Source organism: Salvelinus sp. IW2-2015, linkage group LG20 (genome assembly GCF_002910315.2).
Source record: "Salvelinus sp. IW2-2015 linkage group LG20, ASM291031v2, whole genome shotgun sequence".
Classification (NCBI taxonomy): Eukaryota; Metazoa; Chordata; class Actinopteri; order Salmoniformes; family Salmonidae; genus Salvelinus; species Salvelinus sp. IW2-2015.
In genome coordinates this window covers 12,462,154-12,481,811 of record NC_036860.1, presented here as the reverse complement: position 1 = coordinate 12,481,811, position 19,658 = coordinate 12,462,154, and the positions used below count along the sequence as shown (strand labels likewise).

The 19,658-nt window shown below is 41.8% G+C and overlaps 3 protein-coding genes across 6 annotated transcripts; 1 reads left to right on the top strand and 2 right to left on the bottom strand.

The window, feature by feature from the left end:
• The first annotated feature begins 146 nt into the window (after positions 1–146).
• On the top strand, positions 147–7,144 carry LOC111980636 (zinc finger protein 24). 2 transcript variants are annotated; one of them, XM_024011478.2, is made up of 4 exons: positions 147–1,226; positions 3,114–3,253; positions 3,583–3,688; positions 6,016–7,144. In XM_024011478.2, the coding sequence occupies exons 1-4, from the start codon at positions 926–928 to the stop codon at positions 6,642–6,644; spliced, it is 1,176 nt and encodes a 391-aa protein (XP_023867246.1). In that variant the 5' UTR covers positions 147–925; the 3' UTR covers positions 6,645–7,144. The 2 variants fall into 2 exon arrangements, with proteins under 2 accessions (XP_023867246.1, XP_070305306.1); XM_070449205.1 differs by lacking the exon at positions 147–1,226 and adding an exon at positions 1,423–1,706.
• A 116-nt stretch (positions 7,145–7,260) lies between these two features.
• LOC111980633 (zinc finger protein 649) lies at positions 7,261–11,719 on the bottom strand. 3 transcript variants are annotated; one of them, XM_024011475.2, is made up of 4 exons: positions 10,601–11,719; positions 9,773–9,885; positions 9,377–9,482; positions 7,261–9,141 (listed from the first exon to the last, which is right to left on the bottom strand). In XM_024011475.2, the coding sequence occupies exons 1-4, from the start codon at positions 10,617–10,619 to the stop codon at positions 8,195–8,197; spliced, it is 1,185 nt and encodes a 394-aa protein (XP_023867243.1). In that variant the 5' UTR covers positions 10,620–11,719; the 3' UTR covers positions 7,261–8,194. The 3 variants fall into 3 exon arrangements, with proteins under 3 accessions (XP_023867243.1, XP_070305305.1, XP_023867242.1); XM_070449204.1 differs by lacking the exon at positions 10,601–11,719 and adding an exon at positions 10,082–10,556 and having other exon boundaries at positions 7,261–9,138; XM_024011474.2 differs by lacking the exon at positions 10,601–11,719 and adding an exon at positions 10,082–10,553.
• A 3,858-nt stretch (positions 11,720–15,577) lies between these two features.
• On the bottom strand, positions 15,578–17,693 carry LOC111980648 (peroxisomal membrane protein PMP34-like). The gene is made up of 5 exons (XM_070449216.1): positions 16,552–17,693; positions 16,273–16,333; positions 16,098–16,164; positions 15,817–15,968; positions 15,578–15,684 (listed from the first exon to the last, which is right to left on the bottom strand). Exons 1-5 carry the CDS (start codon positions 16,624–16,626, stop codon positions 15,680–15,682), a joined length of 360 nt encoding a protein of 119 aa, XP_070305317.1. The 5' UTR covers positions 16,627–17,693; the 3' UTR covers positions 15,578–15,679.
• Between the last annotated feature and the right edge of the window lie 1,965 nt (positions 17,694–19,658).

Here is a 19,658-nt window from a genome sequence, read left to right as displayed (position 1 = left end):
ACATTCTTATTTACAATGACGGCCAAACCCGGACGACGCTGGGCCAATTGTGCGCCGCCCTATGGGACTCCAAATCACGGCCGGATGTGATACAGCCTGGATATCGTTTTCCTCATTTGAAATCGGTTTTGGAGGTGAAATATAGCCGTGAAAGTAACAGCCGATTGCCAAGGGTGTAGTTTTTAATTGGATCTAAACATTACCGCATTGGATTGTGGGATATTTGACGTAAACCATGAATTAAAGCACAACAAAAATGTGGCCGTGACCTTTACTTATGGGATTTACGGTAAAGTATCCCACAATTCAAAGCGGTAATGTTTAGATTCTCTCGCTCAATAGATGAGCGAGAGGTCTATTCAGAGATATTTTTGAGAAGATGGGAAACTCCATTGCATTCATATTACAGCCCATTGTCTACGATGCCCATGCGTCGGCAATGAGCCGCGCGGTGCATTCTGGGCGATTCTGGGACAAGGAGAGCTCTCCTTCAAGGAGTGAATGGGAGTCAATTGGGCTAGCTCTAAACCCCCAACATTAGCATGAATTTAGACAAGAAGTACAACATAAAAAATATTTTCGGAGATGTGAGATAATTAACTTATCAGTAATATCGTATAGCTTTTGCATCGTACTTTCGAGGAAAATAGGCATACCCCGACTTTGAGAAGGGATTGCGTGACGATCAGTTTAGCAACCGCGTGACGCAGCATGACAACTTAAACGCGATTGGTCGGAAGTCTGATGGGTGAGGCTTTATACATTCGCAGTTCTTTGGCCAATGGGATTCCTATCTCGTAATTTCTCTTATCCCTGGTCTATTTCAGCTAGCTAGCCACCCAATCAATGTCTATTATTATTCCATTTTATTAATATCGCCAGCCTATCATACACGTTGGACTTAGTTTCTTTTTAAAACAAAACCATGAATACGATGATAAATCGGGGAAGTTTTCAGAACCAGTTATCTTGCATTATGGAAATGCTAAGCAAAGCTGCTGTGGTTGAAATCGGTAAACTTGTCGACGAGTGCTCGGCCGTTCTCCGTTCTGAAATATCCCAACACATGAATGAGAACGAGGCATTAAAGAAGAAATGTTATCTGCTAGAGATTGAATTAAAGACTGTAAAACTGCACGAGCGTAAAAGGGTCATTGCCAGCCGTTGTCAGAATGGAGTTCAGGTCTCGGGACAAATATTTACGCATCGAGCAACAGAGAACCGAGGTGAGCATTTTTAGACGGTAACGTTAGCTAGCTTGCTACTGTAGCCGATGAAAATACATTCCACGATTAACGAGTTAAGACTAGTGTGGGCAGAATTTAGATACAACTAGTGATTTCAGCACCCAAAGAATAGCCCGCAATTAGCTGCACACATTCTGTGTAATTGCGGGCTATTCTTTGGGTGATGTAATCAGTACATTGTTAGTTTTGATAACTTTTTATGTGACGTCGGACAAACAGCCAAATAACGTTACTCCATCTAAACGTGACTCAATTCTCAATTGCGGTACAGTTCTAGAAACATAAAGCTCTCTACTTTCATATTACATCAAAAAACATTTCACAAATGCAAATTATACAGTTACTGCACTGTTTTAACCGGTTTTAACACAGTTGCAGGCGACAACATGTTTGTGGCGTCCATCTTCCGTTTACACGAATGTGTTCGGAGACACAGATGGCGAAGGTTAATTAGCACAGGTACGCCTCTGTCTTCCAGCTGTTTTCCGTAAACGAGCGCTGTGACATGGACATTGGTCCGTGTCGGAACCCTAACCCTGTAAAGGTGTATGGTAATTTAACCGTTTGTTAAACTACAGCTCAGCATTCAACATCATAGTCCCCTCCAAGCTCAGGACCCTGGGAGGTCAGCAACTGGTTCCTGGACTTCTTGACTGGCCGCCCCCAGGCGGTGAGGGTAGGCAACAACACATCTGCCACACTGACCATCAACACCGTGGCCCCTCAGGGTTGTGTGCTTAGTCCCCTCCTGTTCACCCGAGGACCTCTACACCAGGCAGTGTCAGAGGAAGAACCCAAAATGTGTCTGATGCCAGCCACCCAAGCGATATAAACCGTTTTCTGCGACCGCATGGAAAGTGGTACCAGTGCACCAAGTCTGAAACCAACAAGACTTCTAAATAGCTAATCAAATGGCTACCCGGCCTASCTGCATTGAACCTTTTTTGCACTAACTCTCTTGCACCAACTCTATACACACATTGGACTCTATCCACACACATACTTACACYCCAACATACACACTACATAAGCCCACACACTTTCACACTCGACACACACGCTGCTGCCACGGTTTATTATCTATCCCGTTGCCTAGTCACTTTACCGCTACCTATATGTACATAGCTACCTTAATTACGTCATACCCCTGCACATCGAATCAGTACTGGTATTCACTGTATATAGCCATGTTATTTTTTTACACGTTATTCACTGTGTATTTATTCCTTGTATCATTATTTTGGAAAAGGTCAGCAACTTCTCAATTGCGGTACAGTTCTAGAAACATAAAGCTCTCTACTTTCATATCAAAAAACATTTCAAAAATACAAATTATACAGTTACTGCACTGTTTTAACCGGTTTTAACACAGTTGCAGGCGACAACATGTACGCAAGCATTTAACAATTAGTCTACACGTGTTTACGAACACATGACAAATACAGTCTTATTTGATATGACAATCTCCTCTTTGCCCACAAAGCTTCTATTCATCTTCTCAGTAGACAACTCTGCAAGCATGTATGTACTTCCAAAAACGGTCTAAATAAAAATGTATAAGCAACCGGACATTTTTTCTATGTATTGTTTTTGACCTGGAAGAGCTACCAATAGGCACCTCTTCGGGTCAAAAAACAATACTTAATTATTTTCTTCCGGTTGCTTATCGATTTTTATTTAGACCTTTTTTGGAAGTACATACCGGGCGTAACGGCAGTAAATGGCGATAGTTGCAGGCAGGGCAGGCATATTTGGTGAGTAACATATTTTAACGTTATAACGCTTGCAGAGCTGTTTAATGAGAAGATGAATGGGGGCTGGCTCAGCCACGGTCAGTATATTCATGATAGACGCTTCCATTTTCAGAGAGGCAGTCTGCCCCCGCGATAGAGGGTGTCTTTGGTAAGGACTGGTGCATGGATCTATGGAGAGATGGGGAGTCCATCCATCAGGATAAAGAGACAACAATTGGATCGGCAATCTTGGGCGATGATGAGGTCACTCAGGTCAGATTTATTAATATTCTTGAATAGTGCATCTGCTAGCCAGGCTGTCCCAATTTGCTCCCTTCCCCTGACAATAGTCCTACCGATTTGATGTTTGCAGATCCGTAAGATTAAAGACCAAGCAATGTGGTGGAAGCTGAGTGTTTATACCTATCCAGACCATTCAGATCAAAGGGTTAGGGCCTAGGGAAAGGGTTAAGGAGTGAATTGGGACTGGGAAGGGTTATACTTTCGGATTACAATGAAGGTTACAAAGGTGCTTCTGTTACATTCAGAATAAAAAAGAACCATGTGTTGTCTAGTAACGGTCACTCACCTGTCTTGTGTAGGCAGTAGACTTGGTGGACAATGAGCCTGACTTGGTGTTTATCAAAGAAGAGCTGTTTGAGGATCAGCCAGTGGACCAGCAGAGGGGACATGCAAGCAACAGAAAAAGTATGTGTGTCGTGATCATTGAAATTCGGACAGCTCATTCATATGTAAAATAAATGACATCCTTTCATGAAGGAAGGTTGCAATTGTATGTCTCTGGATAAGAGTTGTATGCTACTATGACTTGTTAAGGGACTGTGGCGGTGATTACATTTTGTCAGCCTGTTATTGTCATGCGAAAGTCAGCTCGTCTCACGGTAATTGACTGTTAAATAACATAAATACGTTTAGCATCTCCAGGCTCCACTCGTACAAGCCTCTGATGCGCGCCTTTGGAATGTCTGCATTTAAAAAAAGTTGAATACATCAATTGACTACACACCACAACCTAAAATAATGAATTTATGACAGGTCTAAAGAAACATTATATGAAAAAATGTATTTCAGAAGAACAGAATGAGTTGGCCAACTGTATGTTATCTGGCTATGCACCATGCCATAGGCGTGTTCATTTAGCAGACAATATGTGCTTATAAGATCTGTGCCATTACTTTATATTATGATTTTATAGTAAGAAGAATATAATTGAAGTTACCTGAATAGAATGGATGTGCACATATGAAGTGGCTATGGTGAGTGTAAAATGGATCATTTGAAACAGATTTAGAGTTATTTGGCAACTTTCGTTGTGAATGATACAAGCCTTAGAAGTCCAAAGATATACAGTTGAAGTCTGAAGTTTACATACACCTTAGCCATATACATTTAAACTCAGTTTTTCACAATTCCTGACATTTTAATCCAAGTAAACATTTCCTGCCTTAGGTCAATTAGGATCACCACTTTATTTTAAGAATGTGAAATGTCAGAATAATAGTAGAGAGAATTAATTATTTCAGCTTTTATTTCTTTCATCACCTTCCCAGTGGGTCAGAAGTTTACATAAACTCAGTTAGTATTTGGTAGCATTGCCTTTAAATTGTTTAACTTGTGTCAAATGTTTCCACAAGCTTCCCACAATAAGTTGGGTGAATTTTGKCCCATTCCTCCTGACAGAGCTGGTGTAACTAAATCAGGTTTGTAGGCCTCCTTGCTCACACACGCTTTTTCAGTTCTGCCCACAAATTTTCTGTAGGATTGAGGTCCGGGATTTGTGATGGCCACTCCAATACCTTGACATTGTTGTCCTTAAGCCATTTTGCCACAACTTTGGAAGTATGCTTGGGGTCATTGTCCATTTGGAAGACCCATTTGCGACCAAGCTTTAACTTCCTGACTGATGTCTTGAGATGTTGCTTCAATATATCCACATAATTKTCCTACCTCATGATGCCATCTATTTTGTGAAGTGTACCAGTCCCTCCGGCAGCAAAGCACCTCCACAACATGATGCTGCCACTCCCCGTGCTTCATGGTTGGGATGGTGTTCTTCGGCTTGCAAGCGTCCCCATTTTTCCTCCAAACATAACGATGGTCATTATGGCCAAACAGTTCTATTTTTGTTTCATCAGACCAGAGTACATTTCTCCAAAAAGTACGATCTTTGTCCCCATGTGCAGTTGCAAACCGTAGTCTGGCCTTTTTTATGGTGGTTTTGGAGCAGTGGCTTCTTCCTTGCTGAGCGGTCTTTCAGGTTATGTCGATATAGGACTCATTTTACTGTGGATATAGATACTTTTGTACCTGTTTCCTCCAGCATCTTCACAAGGTCCCTTGCTGTTGTGCTGGGATTGATTTGCACTTTTCGCACCAAAGTATGTTCATCTCTAGGAGACAGAACGCGTCTCCTTCCTGAGTGGTATGATGGCTGCGTGGTCCCATGGTGTTTATACTTGTGTACTATTGTGTGTACAGATGAACATGGTACCTTCAGGCGTTTGGAAATTGCTCCCAAGGATGAACCAGACTTGTGGAGGTCTACAATTTATTTTCTGAGGTCTTSRCTGATTTCTTTTGATTTTCCCATGATGTMAAGCAAAGAGGCACTAAGTTTGAAGGTAGGCCTTGAAATACAWCCACAGGTACACCTCCAATTGACTCWAATKATGTCAATTAGCCTATCAGAAGCTTCTAAAGCCATGACAACATTTTCTGGAATTTTCCAAGCTGTTTAAAGGCACAGTCAACTTAGTGTATGTAAACTTCTGACTTGATGTGATTTTCAACTGCATTTGCATTGGTGTCAGAGTGGTTAGAGACAAAGTAGGGCCCTGAGTACCAGACCATTAGGACCTGATGAGTTGGGTACTACTAATTTTACTGCAGTTGTGACTCATGACTGCCGGTGTGGCAGTAATACGGTCACTGCAATAGCCCTATATGGGACTGGTTATTGAATTGTTTCACAGCTGTGATGCCGGTATTGATTTGTTTTCATTTGTACTGTACAGGGAGCGTAGCTGTGGAGGATGCTCCAGCAGTAGAGAGAGCAGCTGCCAGTCAACTTCACCTATACAAGGGGGACTTGAACACATACCCTACAGGCAGCCATCAGGTACAGCCTGACACAGAGCAGCCCACATCCATTGAGAGTCTCATRGAAGACCCCACTCTGGCTGGTCTGGTTGACCACACAGCAGAGCCTGGCCCTGACACAGTCGATGGGATGTACATGGACTATCCTCCCCGCAACACATACGCACCAAGAAACCGTCCAAGCCACCAGCAGGGAACTGGAAAAGACCTGAAGCAGCAGTTTGACTGTTTGTTTTGTGGGAAGAGCTTTGGTTATTTGAGCTACTTGAAAGTCCACATCAGACGCCACTCCGGAGAGAAACCGTTTGGCTGCACCGTTTGCGGGAAGCGCTTTGCTCAGAAGACKTACCTGAAGCTGCATCAGCGTACACACTCTGGGGAGAAACCTTACAGTTGCACAGAGTGTGGGAAGAGTTTCTCTCAGAAGAGCTCGTTGAATGTCCATCTCCGGAGTCACACCGGGGAGAAGCCTTATAGCTGTGTCGACTGTGGGAAGAGCTACACCTATAAACACGGTTTTAACACACACCAATGTTTCAATTAATTGTATTTTATTTACATTTCAAMCTTGTTTTGAAAACTGGCAACTGAAACATCTTTAGCCGTATTGTAATCATGGTTTTCAGTAGGTAGATTTTTWAAAAGTTAACTGTTTTGCGCTACTGTGTGCCCTAATGACCAAGCTGTTACTCTTCACTACATGGCAGATAACTGTTTCATTCAAGTTTTCCCTCTGCTCTGATTGTAGGATTGCACACACACTGCCTTGTTGTCACACAATTGGCAAGAGACTAGACATTTTTGAAGTATCTCTAAAGACATGTACTGTTTGTGCTAAACAGTGGTGGTCCTGATACCAGTTGTTTGTGCTACTGTGAAGAATGCCAGTGTAGTAGACCGGTCACGTAAACGTGTGCCAAATAATTTTCTGTAATGAATTAAATGGGTACAGTAATACATTTACTTATTTGTACTCACATTACATTTGTATTCCATATGTTATAAAAATGTAAACATGGCAATGATTAAATGATTGAAATGTTATACCCTTAATGCTGTTTTAATTATGAAAGCAAATGAATATATTCCAGAAAAACAACTGACACTCATGGAAGCATTATGTACAAAACAAGTATAAAATGCACTGCTAGGAACAGAACTTGAAAACATCCATTTAATGATATCTTATGTCATTTGTACCAATGTATAGAGGACAATGCAGATACAGTACCAACTGCCATCTTGCATCAAACATTGGCAGGTTAATTCCTTGAGCCTAAAATATAGAACAGGCTAGTGGTAGGTAAACATTACAGTACTTATGAACTGTGCAATACTCATGCGCCACGTTCTTTGCAAAATAAAACTTCAATTTACTTTTATTGTAGGTAAATCATACCTAATACACCGTTAGTGTTGTAGCGAATTCAGACAAATAAAGCCTACAACATACTGTAGTGTATTTGGGGGAGGGGGGGGTCTCCCGACTGGGACTCCCATGTCCAGCGTCCAAACCCCTTGACAAGGTCACTAGAATATTGTGAAGTATGACATACATTTAGACAGTATTTGGTTCTCCAGTTTGAGCAGAGCAGGCACGCAATCAGCGGTTCAGATAGAGGCCTCCCCACACGTTTGGGTAAAAAGCAGACGGCTSGGCCTGGAGAAATGTAGGCTAACAACTTATTCATAGAGCTATCGATGCAAGGACTGACCATCAAAATGGTTTTATCCATGTTTTGAGGCTATTTAGGGTGGCAGCCTAGTGGTTAAGAGTGTTGGCCTAGTAACCGAAAGGTCACTGGATTGAATGCCAGAGCTGACAAGGTGAAAAATCTGTCSATGTGCCCTTGATCAAGGCACTTAACCCTAATTGCTCCTGTAAGTTGCTCTGGATAAGAACGTCTGCTAAATGACAAATGTTAAGTGTTTATTTTGAGTTCTGATGGGGTACAACAGTTCAACTAAGCTCATGAGGCATTAATAAGTTATATTCAACAATAAATGAGTACATCATTTCTAAGTCCCAAAATAGATGTAGCAACTGCAGCTTGCCCCTTTAAGTCAAGAGTATTGCAATCAACCAAAAATACTTCATTTATTTTTATGAACAGTCATGTGTGTTTGGAGCAGTTGCTGATTGACGAAAGACAACTGACACTTAGAACATTTGTGCACTTGCGCCTTCTTTTTCTTATTATCTTCCTTTTGACCGTGAGCTTTGGCCAAGTGCTGAGTGAGGTATACTTTCTGGGTGAAACCAATTTCGCATGTGAGGCATTTGAACGGTTTCTCACCAGTGTGAAGGCGCATGTGACATTTCAGATTGCCCTTCTGTGTGAATCCTCTCCCGCAGACAGTGCACGTGTGGGGTCTCTCTCCAGTGTGCACCAGGTGGTGTATCCTCAGGCTTGACGGACAGCTGAAAGACTTGCCGCAGTAATGGCAAAAGTACTTCGAGGTGTTCGAGGCCAGATAATCGGGAGCAACACATTTGTGTTTTTTGAGCTGAGTTTTCCCAGGATAAYAGTTCTTACACACACTGCAGTACAGYGAYTTGTGAGATTTCATATGCATCGTCAGATGGTTCTGCCGCAAGAAAGTCTTCTTACAAATCACGCAACTTAACTTGTTTGTGTCGGATTTACTATGGGAGTGCAAGTTAAACCTGTTAAAGTAACTGAAAGTCTTAGTCTTCCCAGCAGTCTTTCCAGCTTTGCTTTTTGACTTTGCTAAAGACTTCTTTGCATACGTTGGCTTTGTGATGTGTTCATCTTGTGCTTCGTTGGGCAACAGCTCGGTATCGTCTGGTAGGAACTCATTTGTCTCATCRTCCTCAATGGGAAAGACATGTTCGCCATATTCCTCCTCCACTCCGTCGATGGATATGAAACGTAAAGTGTGTCCTGTGGAGACATCCGTAGTTGACATCTCCAGTACCTGTTTATCCCGTCTCCCTGGCCTGTCCTGGCGGAAGGAATCAAAGGATGGATACTCATTGGAGGGCCCTTCTCTTCCATTGTCCAATAAGTCGTCATCTCCTGAAGCAACAGAGAAAAGACAAAAAGAAGAATACACATACGAGTTGTGGCTTCGATTGCCTGTCCACCTATTCATGAAAAACAATGTCCAACCTCCACGATGACCAAATAAGAGAGGGTCACAGTGTCTTATAACTGTGCATATCATCAAACGCATACAGTTAAACCTATGCAATTTAGCACTACACCAGCCAGGCAATTCAAACATCTCAGGTTAAAACCTCTAACAACTTACCATCTAAAATTATTGTTGGTCTTTCCTGTTGGTCTCTGCTGTTTATGATTTCCACCTCACAATCCTCCTCTTTAACGTCAGCTTGGCCTGAAGGCGCCCCTGTTGACTATGAGAATAAGACAAATATTTTTAGAGCCACTTGAAAAATGCAGACACTAAATAACAAAATGCATTGAAGGAATAAGACTTCTAAACATGACAGAAGGGGTAAGTGTCAATAATGTAGGGGAGCCTCTGATTCACTAATTTCAAAGAGCTGGGCATCTGACAGCATGTCCTCTGGTAAGTCTGAGTCCTCTGTTGGTTTCCACAATCCTGCCTAGTGTTTTCTCATATCAGTGCAGATGAAGAACAGCGGATGAGGCAAGGGAAACTGTCCTCAGTCTACTCACTCACTTTTGCAATGTGTTGCGGACTGTTCTCTGTGTTGTAGGGATCCCCATGGTTCCATAGATCAAGGCACCATTCCTTCCCAAATATTCCTTCGATGGTGGGGGACCCGTTTAGCCCTGGAAGAGAATGCAGAACTGAATTGGCACTTGGGAATATTGTGTCAAACACATTGAAAACAGTGGCCCCTATAGGACGAATAGACTAAAAGGGAAAGGAATGAAGACTATAAAATCCCCATTGTGCATGCATTCTTGTCAACAACATGCATCCTCCTCCTTGTCATGTATGCATTATCAAAGGACCACAACATACCTCTGTCTATTCTGGTGATAGTTTCACCAGTTTGAACACCAACAGAGCGATAGTTTCCAGCCAGCTTGGGAGCTGTGCTTTTCACAATTGTCAGTTCACWTTCCAGATTATGCAATTTATCAGTGAGAGCCTCATTTTCTAAAGAAATTCCCGCGTATTCGTCGTCAACCAGTTTGCACACATGAGCCATTGCGGTTCTAGACAATATTTCCATGATGGAGGACAGTTGTGTGTGAAAAGAAGCGCGTTTAGACATGGCTCTGCGTTATTGTCCAAACACCGTTTGAATTGATATTAAAGTTGTTCAAACTAACCAAATATTTCGTAAATATCGAACACAAAAAGCCTACCTAACCCAGCTGCTGAACAGAATCTAACTGGGAACAAAAACAAGAGGCGATGGAAATTCAATTTCCGGCCGACGCATACGTATGACGTGAAACAGATTAAAATAGCATACATGTGGATAAAAATATGCTTTGTTAACTCGAACATTTTATAGTTAAACGGAATACATACCAATAATTTGATTAAACATATAGCACCGTAGTAAACGCTACATTTTAAACCTTTATTATTTTGTGGGGCTGTGACCCCATCTACTGGTCCAAAATTATATTACTGGGAAAAAAAAAAAAAAAAGCTCCACATCAGTAAAAGGAAGTACGCAAATCAGAGGATAAACAGATTTTTTAAAATGACAATCTGAAAATGACAGTGAATGCATATGGTAAAAAAAACTMAAATGTACTTATTTGAGAAGCAACATTTATTTATACCTTTCTGAGAATCCATGACATGGCACTGTACAAAAATGCATTTAATTACATCCCTTAATTATTCTATACTTTGTCAGAGAGACAGTTAATGACACAATGAAAAAAATTCTCTGTGATTTGAATAGAGCAACAATGCATCACTAAATAATTTGTGGATTTAGTTAAGCAGCTAATCTTAGAAGAACATAGAAAGTACAAAATGGTGAAATCCACAGGAGTCTGAGGAACAAGTGGTGTCTACTTCCACAAAAATGGCAGTTACAGAAAAATAAATAGACAAAAAACCTGGGACAAGGAGAGCTCGGTCATGGCTAGAAGGGATACAGCTTTTGTCAAATGAACGTCAGATTTGGGTTTTCGTAGCAGGTTAGGAGAATTTACGCAGCAGATTAGGAGAATTAAGGTTAGGAAAAATGTTTGGGTTATTCATGCTAATTTGGGGATTTTGAGCTAGCGCCCAATTGACTCCCATTCACTGTTTGAAGGAGAGCTCTTCTTGTCCCAGAGTAGCCCAGAATGCACCGCGTGGACCAAGTGATTGGTCGACAGTCTTCTGGATGAAGCGTTATACATTACTCCATTCATTGCCCAATGGGACTGGTATCTCATCCTTTCTCTAATATCTCTGGTACAGTCTCAGCTGGTCTCAGTTCGATCCCTTCCCCTCCCTTTGGCCCTAACCCTTTGACGCTTGCATATATGTAAGATAGAAGCAATACGGTGGAAGATTTACCCCTAGCTACACTGCTTATACCTATCCAGACCCTTTAGACATGCCAACATTGAGGGGTTAGGGCTACGGGGGGGACAGATAGGGAGCAATATGGGATCGGATGTCTGATGTAACAGACAGGCTAGTGGCTGGACGCAGGCCTCTTCACTCCCATGACCCTGAAAGTGCTGCTGGCAATCTTCTCGTAGAGCAGGAACATGAGGGCAGCGGTCAGGACAGTCTGTAGGAGTTTAGCTTCCAGGCCTTTGAACAGGCCCAGCATACCATTCTTCCTAATGGTGGGAGAGAGCGTCGAAAAACAGAATATGTAGGAGATGAAGGCATTGGCTGCGTTCCAGGTAGTCTTAATTGCAATGGTGCTGCACATATGATCAGATCTCACAACGCCTGGAGAAGTGTTTGACATCTCAGGAAACACATTAATATGGTATAAGAATCCTCTGAGATGCACAGCACGACGGCATTAAGACAACCTGGAACGCAACCACTGACTAAGGCTGGGTGTGGTAGCAGTCATGGTGCTTGGTAAATAAAATGTTGAAATAAGGTAGGCAGGTGTGTGTGTGGACCAACCTCACTCTATTGATCAGCAGATGCATCACACTTCTCAGGCTGTTCAGCAATGGTGATCCGTCTGTGTGCTGCGTGTGTTGACCGAACTGAGAACGAGATGCAGATAACGAGCAGTGAAATTAACACACGGAGAGCTTATTCCACTGGAATAACACTAAACATTGGGACAGCCCAATGTTCACAGCAGAGCACTAAAACGCAACATCCAAACTGACAGACACACTCATACACAGTCACAGGACAGACAGACAGCCCCTCATGAAAGAGTACTACAGAATTACTACACAGAACCTATTTGTGCATTAGCGGCAATGTAGAGCCGTGTAGGGATTGTGTAGTGAATGTGTAGTTTACACACTACTCAAGATACACAAGTAGAGTTTTGTAGTGTTCAGTGGTAAAACAGTAGTGTTTCCAGTAGTAATCAGGTAGAGTGTTTTACTATTTGATGTTGGTAGCCGAGCTGTTTGCTAGCACCATTGAAATGTAGCTATGTTAATAAGGTGTGTTTGTATGCAGATGTACAGTATGTTCATAGTGGAATACTTACCCATTCTACTTACCTCTTTTGACCTGTTACCAAGGAGGCCCTCGACATAAGAAGMCTGGAGGCCATTGTTGGTAAGATTAATATTGTTTATCAAATATTTATTTGTTTGTCTTATGTGACTTCTGTTAGCAGAGGATTGACAATGGCTTATAATTGTTTGTTTCTTGTACTTGTCTTTATATTTTTAAATATAGACAAGGATTAACAAAAAGTGTAAATATCTAATTTAATATGTAATTCATGTAATATTTTTTGCTATTACATTTGTATAAACATTTCTTGTTTGATGATATAACTACATGTGCACTAGTCTAGTAGAGACACAGTAGTGACACAAGAAGATGTCAATAGGGATTTTGAATAGGCAAACAGATGTAAATGTGTCAGTCTTCATTTGTAATTCAAAAGGGTTTATGTAGGAAATGAAAAGGTATCAGGAGCAAATCAGTACTGACACCACTACACACTGAATGTGTAGGCATTAAGTAGTAATTCAATAGTGAACATGTAGGAATTGTGGTAGAATGTGTAGGTTTTAAGTAATAGATACCCAAAAGCTCAGTAGTTACACAGTAACTAGGAAATACATAGTGTTCACAAGTCTTGAAACGCCCCAATTTAATCACTCATTTCTACTTAAATAACTACATAAATCACTATTGGTTTACTACACATCTCAAATAAATAGCAAAACCAGGTTTTGTGTAGATCTTGGGTAGAAGTGATTCAGTAGTACTTTTTCATGAGGAACATTCACACAAACACACGCATGATCACATACACACACTGTTCTTACCCTCAGGATGGACTGTACAGTCTGTAGTGGGTATGTGACTGTGGTGGCCACTGCTTTGGCTATGGCACCAATCAGAAAGACCTCAAGAGACAACAGCTAGAGAAATGGACAGAAACAGTATCAGGATCAGCTAGTTCCAGTTTAAATAGGGTTGGGCAGGTATATGATAATACAGCATACCAGGGTATTTTTATATATTGGAGGTATGACTTCCAATACAATGGAAGTGTTTGTTAATGTCAATATTTGTACTTTTTAAATCAATATTTTCAATCAAGATGTGTACTGATGCATATTTATAAATCCCTCTTAGGCCTCAACTCCCCCCTATCTGAGATACCTACTGCAGCCCTCATCCTCCACATACAACACGCTTTCTGCCAGTCACATTCTGTTAAAGGTCCCCAAAGCACATACATCCCTGGGTCGCTCCTCTTTTCAGTTCACTGAAGCTAGCGACTGGAACGAGCAGCAAAAAAACTCAAACTGGACAGTTTTATCTCCATCTCTTCATTCAAAGACTCAATCATGGACACTCTTACTGACAGTTGTGGCTGCTTCGCGTGATGTATTGTTGTCTCTACCTTCTTGCCCTTTGTGCTGTTGTCTGTGCCCAATAATGTTTGTACCATGTTTTGTGTTGCTACCATGCTGTGTTTTCATGTGTTTCTGCCATGCTGTGTTGTTGTCTTATGTCTCTCTTTATGTAGTGTTTTGGTGTCTCTCTTGTCGTGATGTGTTTTGTCCTAAATTTTTATTACATTTTTATATCCCAGCCCCTGTCCCCGCAGGAGGCCTTTTGCCTTCTGGTAGGCCATCATTGTAAATAAGAATTTGTACTTAACTGGCTTGCCTAGTTAAATAAAGGTTACATACAAAAAATAAAAGTACTGGTTGACAGATAAAGCTAATGATTCCGCTTTGCTTTTCTGTTACACATTTTTTTGTTAGTGAGGGAGGACTGAAGGGCTTTTCCCCATCAATGAGAATTCAATTCCCATCAATAATTTCCCCCCGTCTTTGCAAGTAATCCCTCCGCCCCCTCCCATTACCTCTCTGTGAACCAAGCTTCTCATCTGCCTCTTCAAGCCCTCATAGATCATGAACTGGACAGCCGGGTTGAGCACCAGCAGGAGAGAGGGGAATGTCCCGTTCCACAGGGCCCCCACCCCTTCGTCCTCAATGATCTGCACAAAGGCATCTGAGGGGAGGAGAGAGGGACACTGTTTACCCTAGAGACAATCTGACATAGTGACAAAGAAACCAGACTAGGACAACAGTAGTACAATGTGTGTTTGCCTGCGTGTTTGAAAGAAAAAGAGAAAAAGGGAAAACAAAAGAAACAGATCGAAGGGAGACAGAGTATCACCAAAGATGTGAAAAGAAAAAAGAAAAGGAAGAATAAGAGGGAGAGGGAAGGAAAGGACCAAGGACAAGGGAGAGAGTGTGTATCGCTGTCTGTATACGATGCTCGAGAGGAGACGAGAAGAGAGATGGAGGAAGAGATGAGAGATCGAGTGAGAGGAGAGAGAGAAAGGAGAGGGAGTGAGAAGAGGAGGACGAAGGGGCGGAGAAGAGAAGGGAGAGAGAGAAGATGAGTGGAAGAGATAGAGGGGGAGGATGAGCCTGAAGACGACAGAGAGGGAAGGAGAGAGAGGAGAGAGAAGGAAGAAGAAGAAGAGAGAGAAGAGAGAGTGAAGAGAGAGACGAAGAGAGGGAGGAAGAGACAGAGAGAGGACGGAGAGAGAGAGATGAGAAGATGAGAGGAGGAAGAGAGAGAGAGAGATGAGGACGAAAGAGGGAGAAAAGGGGGGAGAAAGAGGGGAGATGAAGAGAGGAACGGAGAGGAGAAGAGAGAGAAGAAAGAGAAGAGGAGGAGAGAAGCAAGAGAGAGAGAGATTCGAACGGACGAGAAGAGGAGAGAGATGAGACGAGATTGAGAGAGAGGAGGTTGGAGTGTGAGAGAGAGAGAAGCAGAGAGAGGAGAGAGAGACATGTATACTGCACAAAATTCTACAACTTATCTGTGGTCCAACGCTCATAACTGCAGCTGCCTTACCATGTGCTGAGTAGTAGTGGGACGATGTCCTCATTGCGGAAACTTTGCCCCCTGAAGCTGAGTACGTGTGATGACAACCCACAGTGGAGTGTTCATTAAGCACGTTCACTAACCTGCAGAGAGAAGAGGAGAGCATGGGAGTGAGAAAAAGAAATCAGTGTATCCATGAACTGTTCTGAGCAAGGGTTATTACGTCTTAATAACTTGGTAGTTAGTATCAAGCGTATGGTCTTATGTAGGCCTACCTGCAGCAGTGCCCATTAGCAGGTCTCTGCTTGGAGTTGACTTGTGTCCCCGGAGCCAGCTGGCTCTCAGGCTGTGGAAGCAGTAGAAGTAGACGAAGTTGGAGCAGCAGAGACTGCAGATCACTGGGAGCCAGCCCCTGTAGGGCGCCAGCCTGCAGAGAGGACAGGCAGGGGGACAGACACAACCTCAGCTGATTCTGTTCAAATACAAAAAAGGCTAAAAGAGCAGAGAGAGAAAGCAGAGCGAGAGAAAGACAGAGACAGAGCTCTTGTTTACTCACAACCCCTCTTCCTTGACAATCTCTGACAGAATGGCAGGAGTGGACCTGGCTTTCCTCTTCTCATCCACTATAGAAAAAGAAGAACAGAGAGAATATGAATATGAGACTTGCACCGAGATATCTTATGTCCTCTATTCAGTTTGGCACAAAGGCGTAAAGATATAGCTAGCCTTACCTTGCAGCCGTAGTCTTGCAGTGTCAAGTGGGAAGAAAACGGTCATTGCTGTCACACTCCCCTAAAAACATAAAGGCCTACTGTCAAATGTAGGGTCTTCAAAATGTGAACTTTTGCTGATATTAGGCTAACTTTATTTATAGGGGATACAGGTTTGGCAGTATTGGCCTGTCAGCTTACAATTTAAAGAAATACTGCCCCTTGTTTTCATGTAATAAAGAGAATCTGCAATAACCTATTATTAAAAAAAGGCAATGCACATAAACAAAGTTTACTTACCACTGCTCCTGCCATTGCATGTACCAAGCTTTCGTACGAGAAAACTTCAGCAAATCGAAATTCTCGAGTGCTCATTTTAATTGCGGTAGATACAAATGTAAACTTGACAGTTTTGTTTGCATTCCACTATGCAAAATAGTTAGGGAATAGAGATAGTTTTTTTCCCGTTCCTTCCAGAAAACATCAACGCGGCTGAATGCTCTTATGGGTTTTTCTCATAGATATTTAAACCATTTCCCCCCGAATGCGCTTCTTACTCATTTTACATCCAGGTCGTTCGTATAGGCAATGGTACATATATTCCCTTTCCCAATAAGGTGATTGGACAATAGGCGATGCCGCGTGTTCATTTTATTGGCTTTTCCAGTTGTCACTCAAACAAATGAAACAGCAGGGCTGCCTTCAGTAGGCATTTACGTTCTGGAACACTCAATTGAGCGGAAACGGTGCTGTACTGAATGACTAGTTGAAGAACGGGGACGTGTTGTCATACTGTACTGTATTTGGTTGGTGGAACGCTATCAACAGTACCACTGCCCTTTAAACACACTCATTACTTTAAGCCACACCCACCAAACCGGAGCAAACGTACCTCAGTCGGTTCAAGAACGTTTTGGGTAAACGTGTTGTTCAGTACAAACCGTTCCGCAACATAGCAAACGTTCAAGCGAACTAAACGGATCTCAGGCTTGTCCAGATACAGTACCACAGACAGAACAATGGGTTAGTTATAAAACAAAAATGTGGACTAGGCTGCTGAGGGGAGGACTGCTCATAATAATATCTGTAATGGAGCAAATGGAATGGCATCAAACACATGAAACCATGTGTTTGATTTATTTGATACCATTCCATTAAAACTTCTTCAGGATCAGTGTCCCTTCCACGGGACGGTTGAGCTAACGTAGGCTAATGCGATTAGCATTAGGTTGTAAGTAACAAGAATATTTCCCAGGACATAGACATATCTGATATTGGCAGAAAGCTTAAATTCGTGTTAATCTAACTGCACTGTACAATTTACAGTAGCTACTACAGTGAAATAATACCATACTATTGTTTGAGGAGAATGCACAATTTTGAAAATGAAAAGTTATTCATAAATAAATTAGGCACATTTGGGCAGTCTTGATTTAAAAAAGAATTGAACAGAAATGCAATGGTTCATTGGATCAGTCTAAAACTTTGCACATACACTTCTGCCATCTAGTGGCCATAATCTAAATTGCACCTGGGCTGTAATAATACATTATGGCCTTTCTCTTGCATTTCAAAGATTGTACAATTATTTTATTTTTCTTTGTATTATCTTTTACTAGATCTATTGTGTTATATTCTCCTACATTCCTTTCACATTTCCACAAACTTCAAAATGTTTCCTTTCAAATGGTACCGTATGCATATACAGTTGAAGTCTGAAGTTTACATACACCTTAGYCAAATACATTTAAACTCAGTTTTTCACAATTCCTGACATTTAATCATAGTAAAAATTATTCCCTCTCTTAGGTCAGTTGGGATCACCACTTTATTTTAAGAAAGTGAAATGTCAGAATAATAGTAGAGAATGATTTATTTCAGCTTTTATTTCATTCATCACATTCACAGTGGGTCAGAAGTTTACATACACTCAATTAGTACTTGGTAGCATGCCTTTTAAGATTTTTTAACGTGGGGTCAAACATTTCAGTAGCCTTCCACAAAGCTTCCCACAAAAGTTGGGTGAATTTTGGCCCATTTCCTCCTGAAGAGCGTGTAAACTGAGTCAGGTTTGTAGGGCCTCCTTACTCACACACGCTTTTTCAGTTCTGCCCAACACCATTTTCATTGGATTAGGTCGGGCTTTGTGATGCCACTCCAATACCTTGAATAATTTGTTGTCCTAAGCCATTTTGCCACAACTTTGGAAGCCATAGTGGGTCATGTCCATTTGGAAGACCCATTTGCGACCAAGCTTTAACTTCCTGACTGATGTCTTGATGTTGCTTCAGTCCCTCCTGCAGCCAAAGCACCCCCACAACATGATGCTGCCACCCCTGTGCTTCATGATGGGATGGTGTTTCTCCGGACTTGCAAGCATCCCCCTTTTTCCTTCAAACATAACAATGGTCATTATGGCCAAACAGTTCTATTTTTGTTTCATCAGACCAGAGTACATTTCTTCAAAAAGTACAATCTTTGTCCCCATGTGCAGTTGCAAACCATAGTTTGGCCTTTTTATAGCGGTTTTGGAGCAGTGGCTTCTTCCTTGCTGAGCGGCCTTTCTGGTTATGTCGATATAGGACTCGTTTTACTGTGGATATAGATACTTTCATACCGGTTTTCTCCAGCATCGTCACAAGGTCCTTTGCTGTTGTTCTGGGATTGAATTGCACTTTTCGCACCAAAGTACGTTCATCTCTAGGAGACAGAGTGCGTCTTCTTCCTCACCGTTATGGTGGCTGCGTGGTCCCATGTTGTTTATACTTGCGTACTATTGTTTGTACAGATGAACATGGGGCTTTCAGGCATTTGGAAATTGCTCTCAAGGATTAGCCAGACTGTGGAGGWCTACAATTTATTTGARATCTTGGCTGATTTCTTTTGATTTTCCCATGTCAAGCAGAGGCACTGTTTGAAGGTAGACCTTGAAATACATCCATGGGTACACCTCCAATTGACCCAAATTATGTCAATTGGCCTATCAGAAGCTTCTAAAGCCATGACAACATTTTCTGGAATTTTCCAAGCTGTTTAAAGGCTGTCAACTGTGTATGTAAACTTCTGACCCACTGGAATTGTGACGCAGTGAATTATAAATTAAATAATCTGTCTGTAAACAGTTGTTGGAAAAATTACTTGTGTCATGCACGAAGTAGATGTCCTAACCGACTTGCCAAAACTATAGTTTTTTAACAAGAAATGTGTGGAGTGGTTGAAAAACGAGTTTTAATGACTCCAACCTAAGTGTATGTAAACTTCCGACTTCAACTGTATATGCATATCCTTGCTTCAGGGCCTGAACTACAGGCAGTTAGTTTTGGGTATGTCATTTTAGGCAAAAATTGAAAAAAAGGGGCAGATTCTCAAGCGGTTTCAATTCCGCTCCAGCCATTACCACAAGCCCG

What these genes read in the sequence shown, in the direction of transcription:
- LOC111980648 (XM_070449216.1), bottom strand. Translation starts at nt 16,626, where the DNA reads ATGAGCACTCGAGAATTTCGATTTGCTGAAGTTTTCTCGTACGAAAGC. An exon ending in TGCAAGACTACGGCTGCAAG is followed by an intron (nt 16,165 to 16,272) that starts GTAAGGCTAGCT and finishes CTTTTTCTATAG; the next exon opens with TGGATGAGAAGAGGAAAGCC. An exon ending in ATTGTCAAGGAAGAGGGGTT is followed by an intron (nt 15,969 to 16,097) that starts GTGAGTAAACAA and finishes TCCTCTCTGCAG; the next exon opens with GCTGGCGCCCTACAGGGGCT.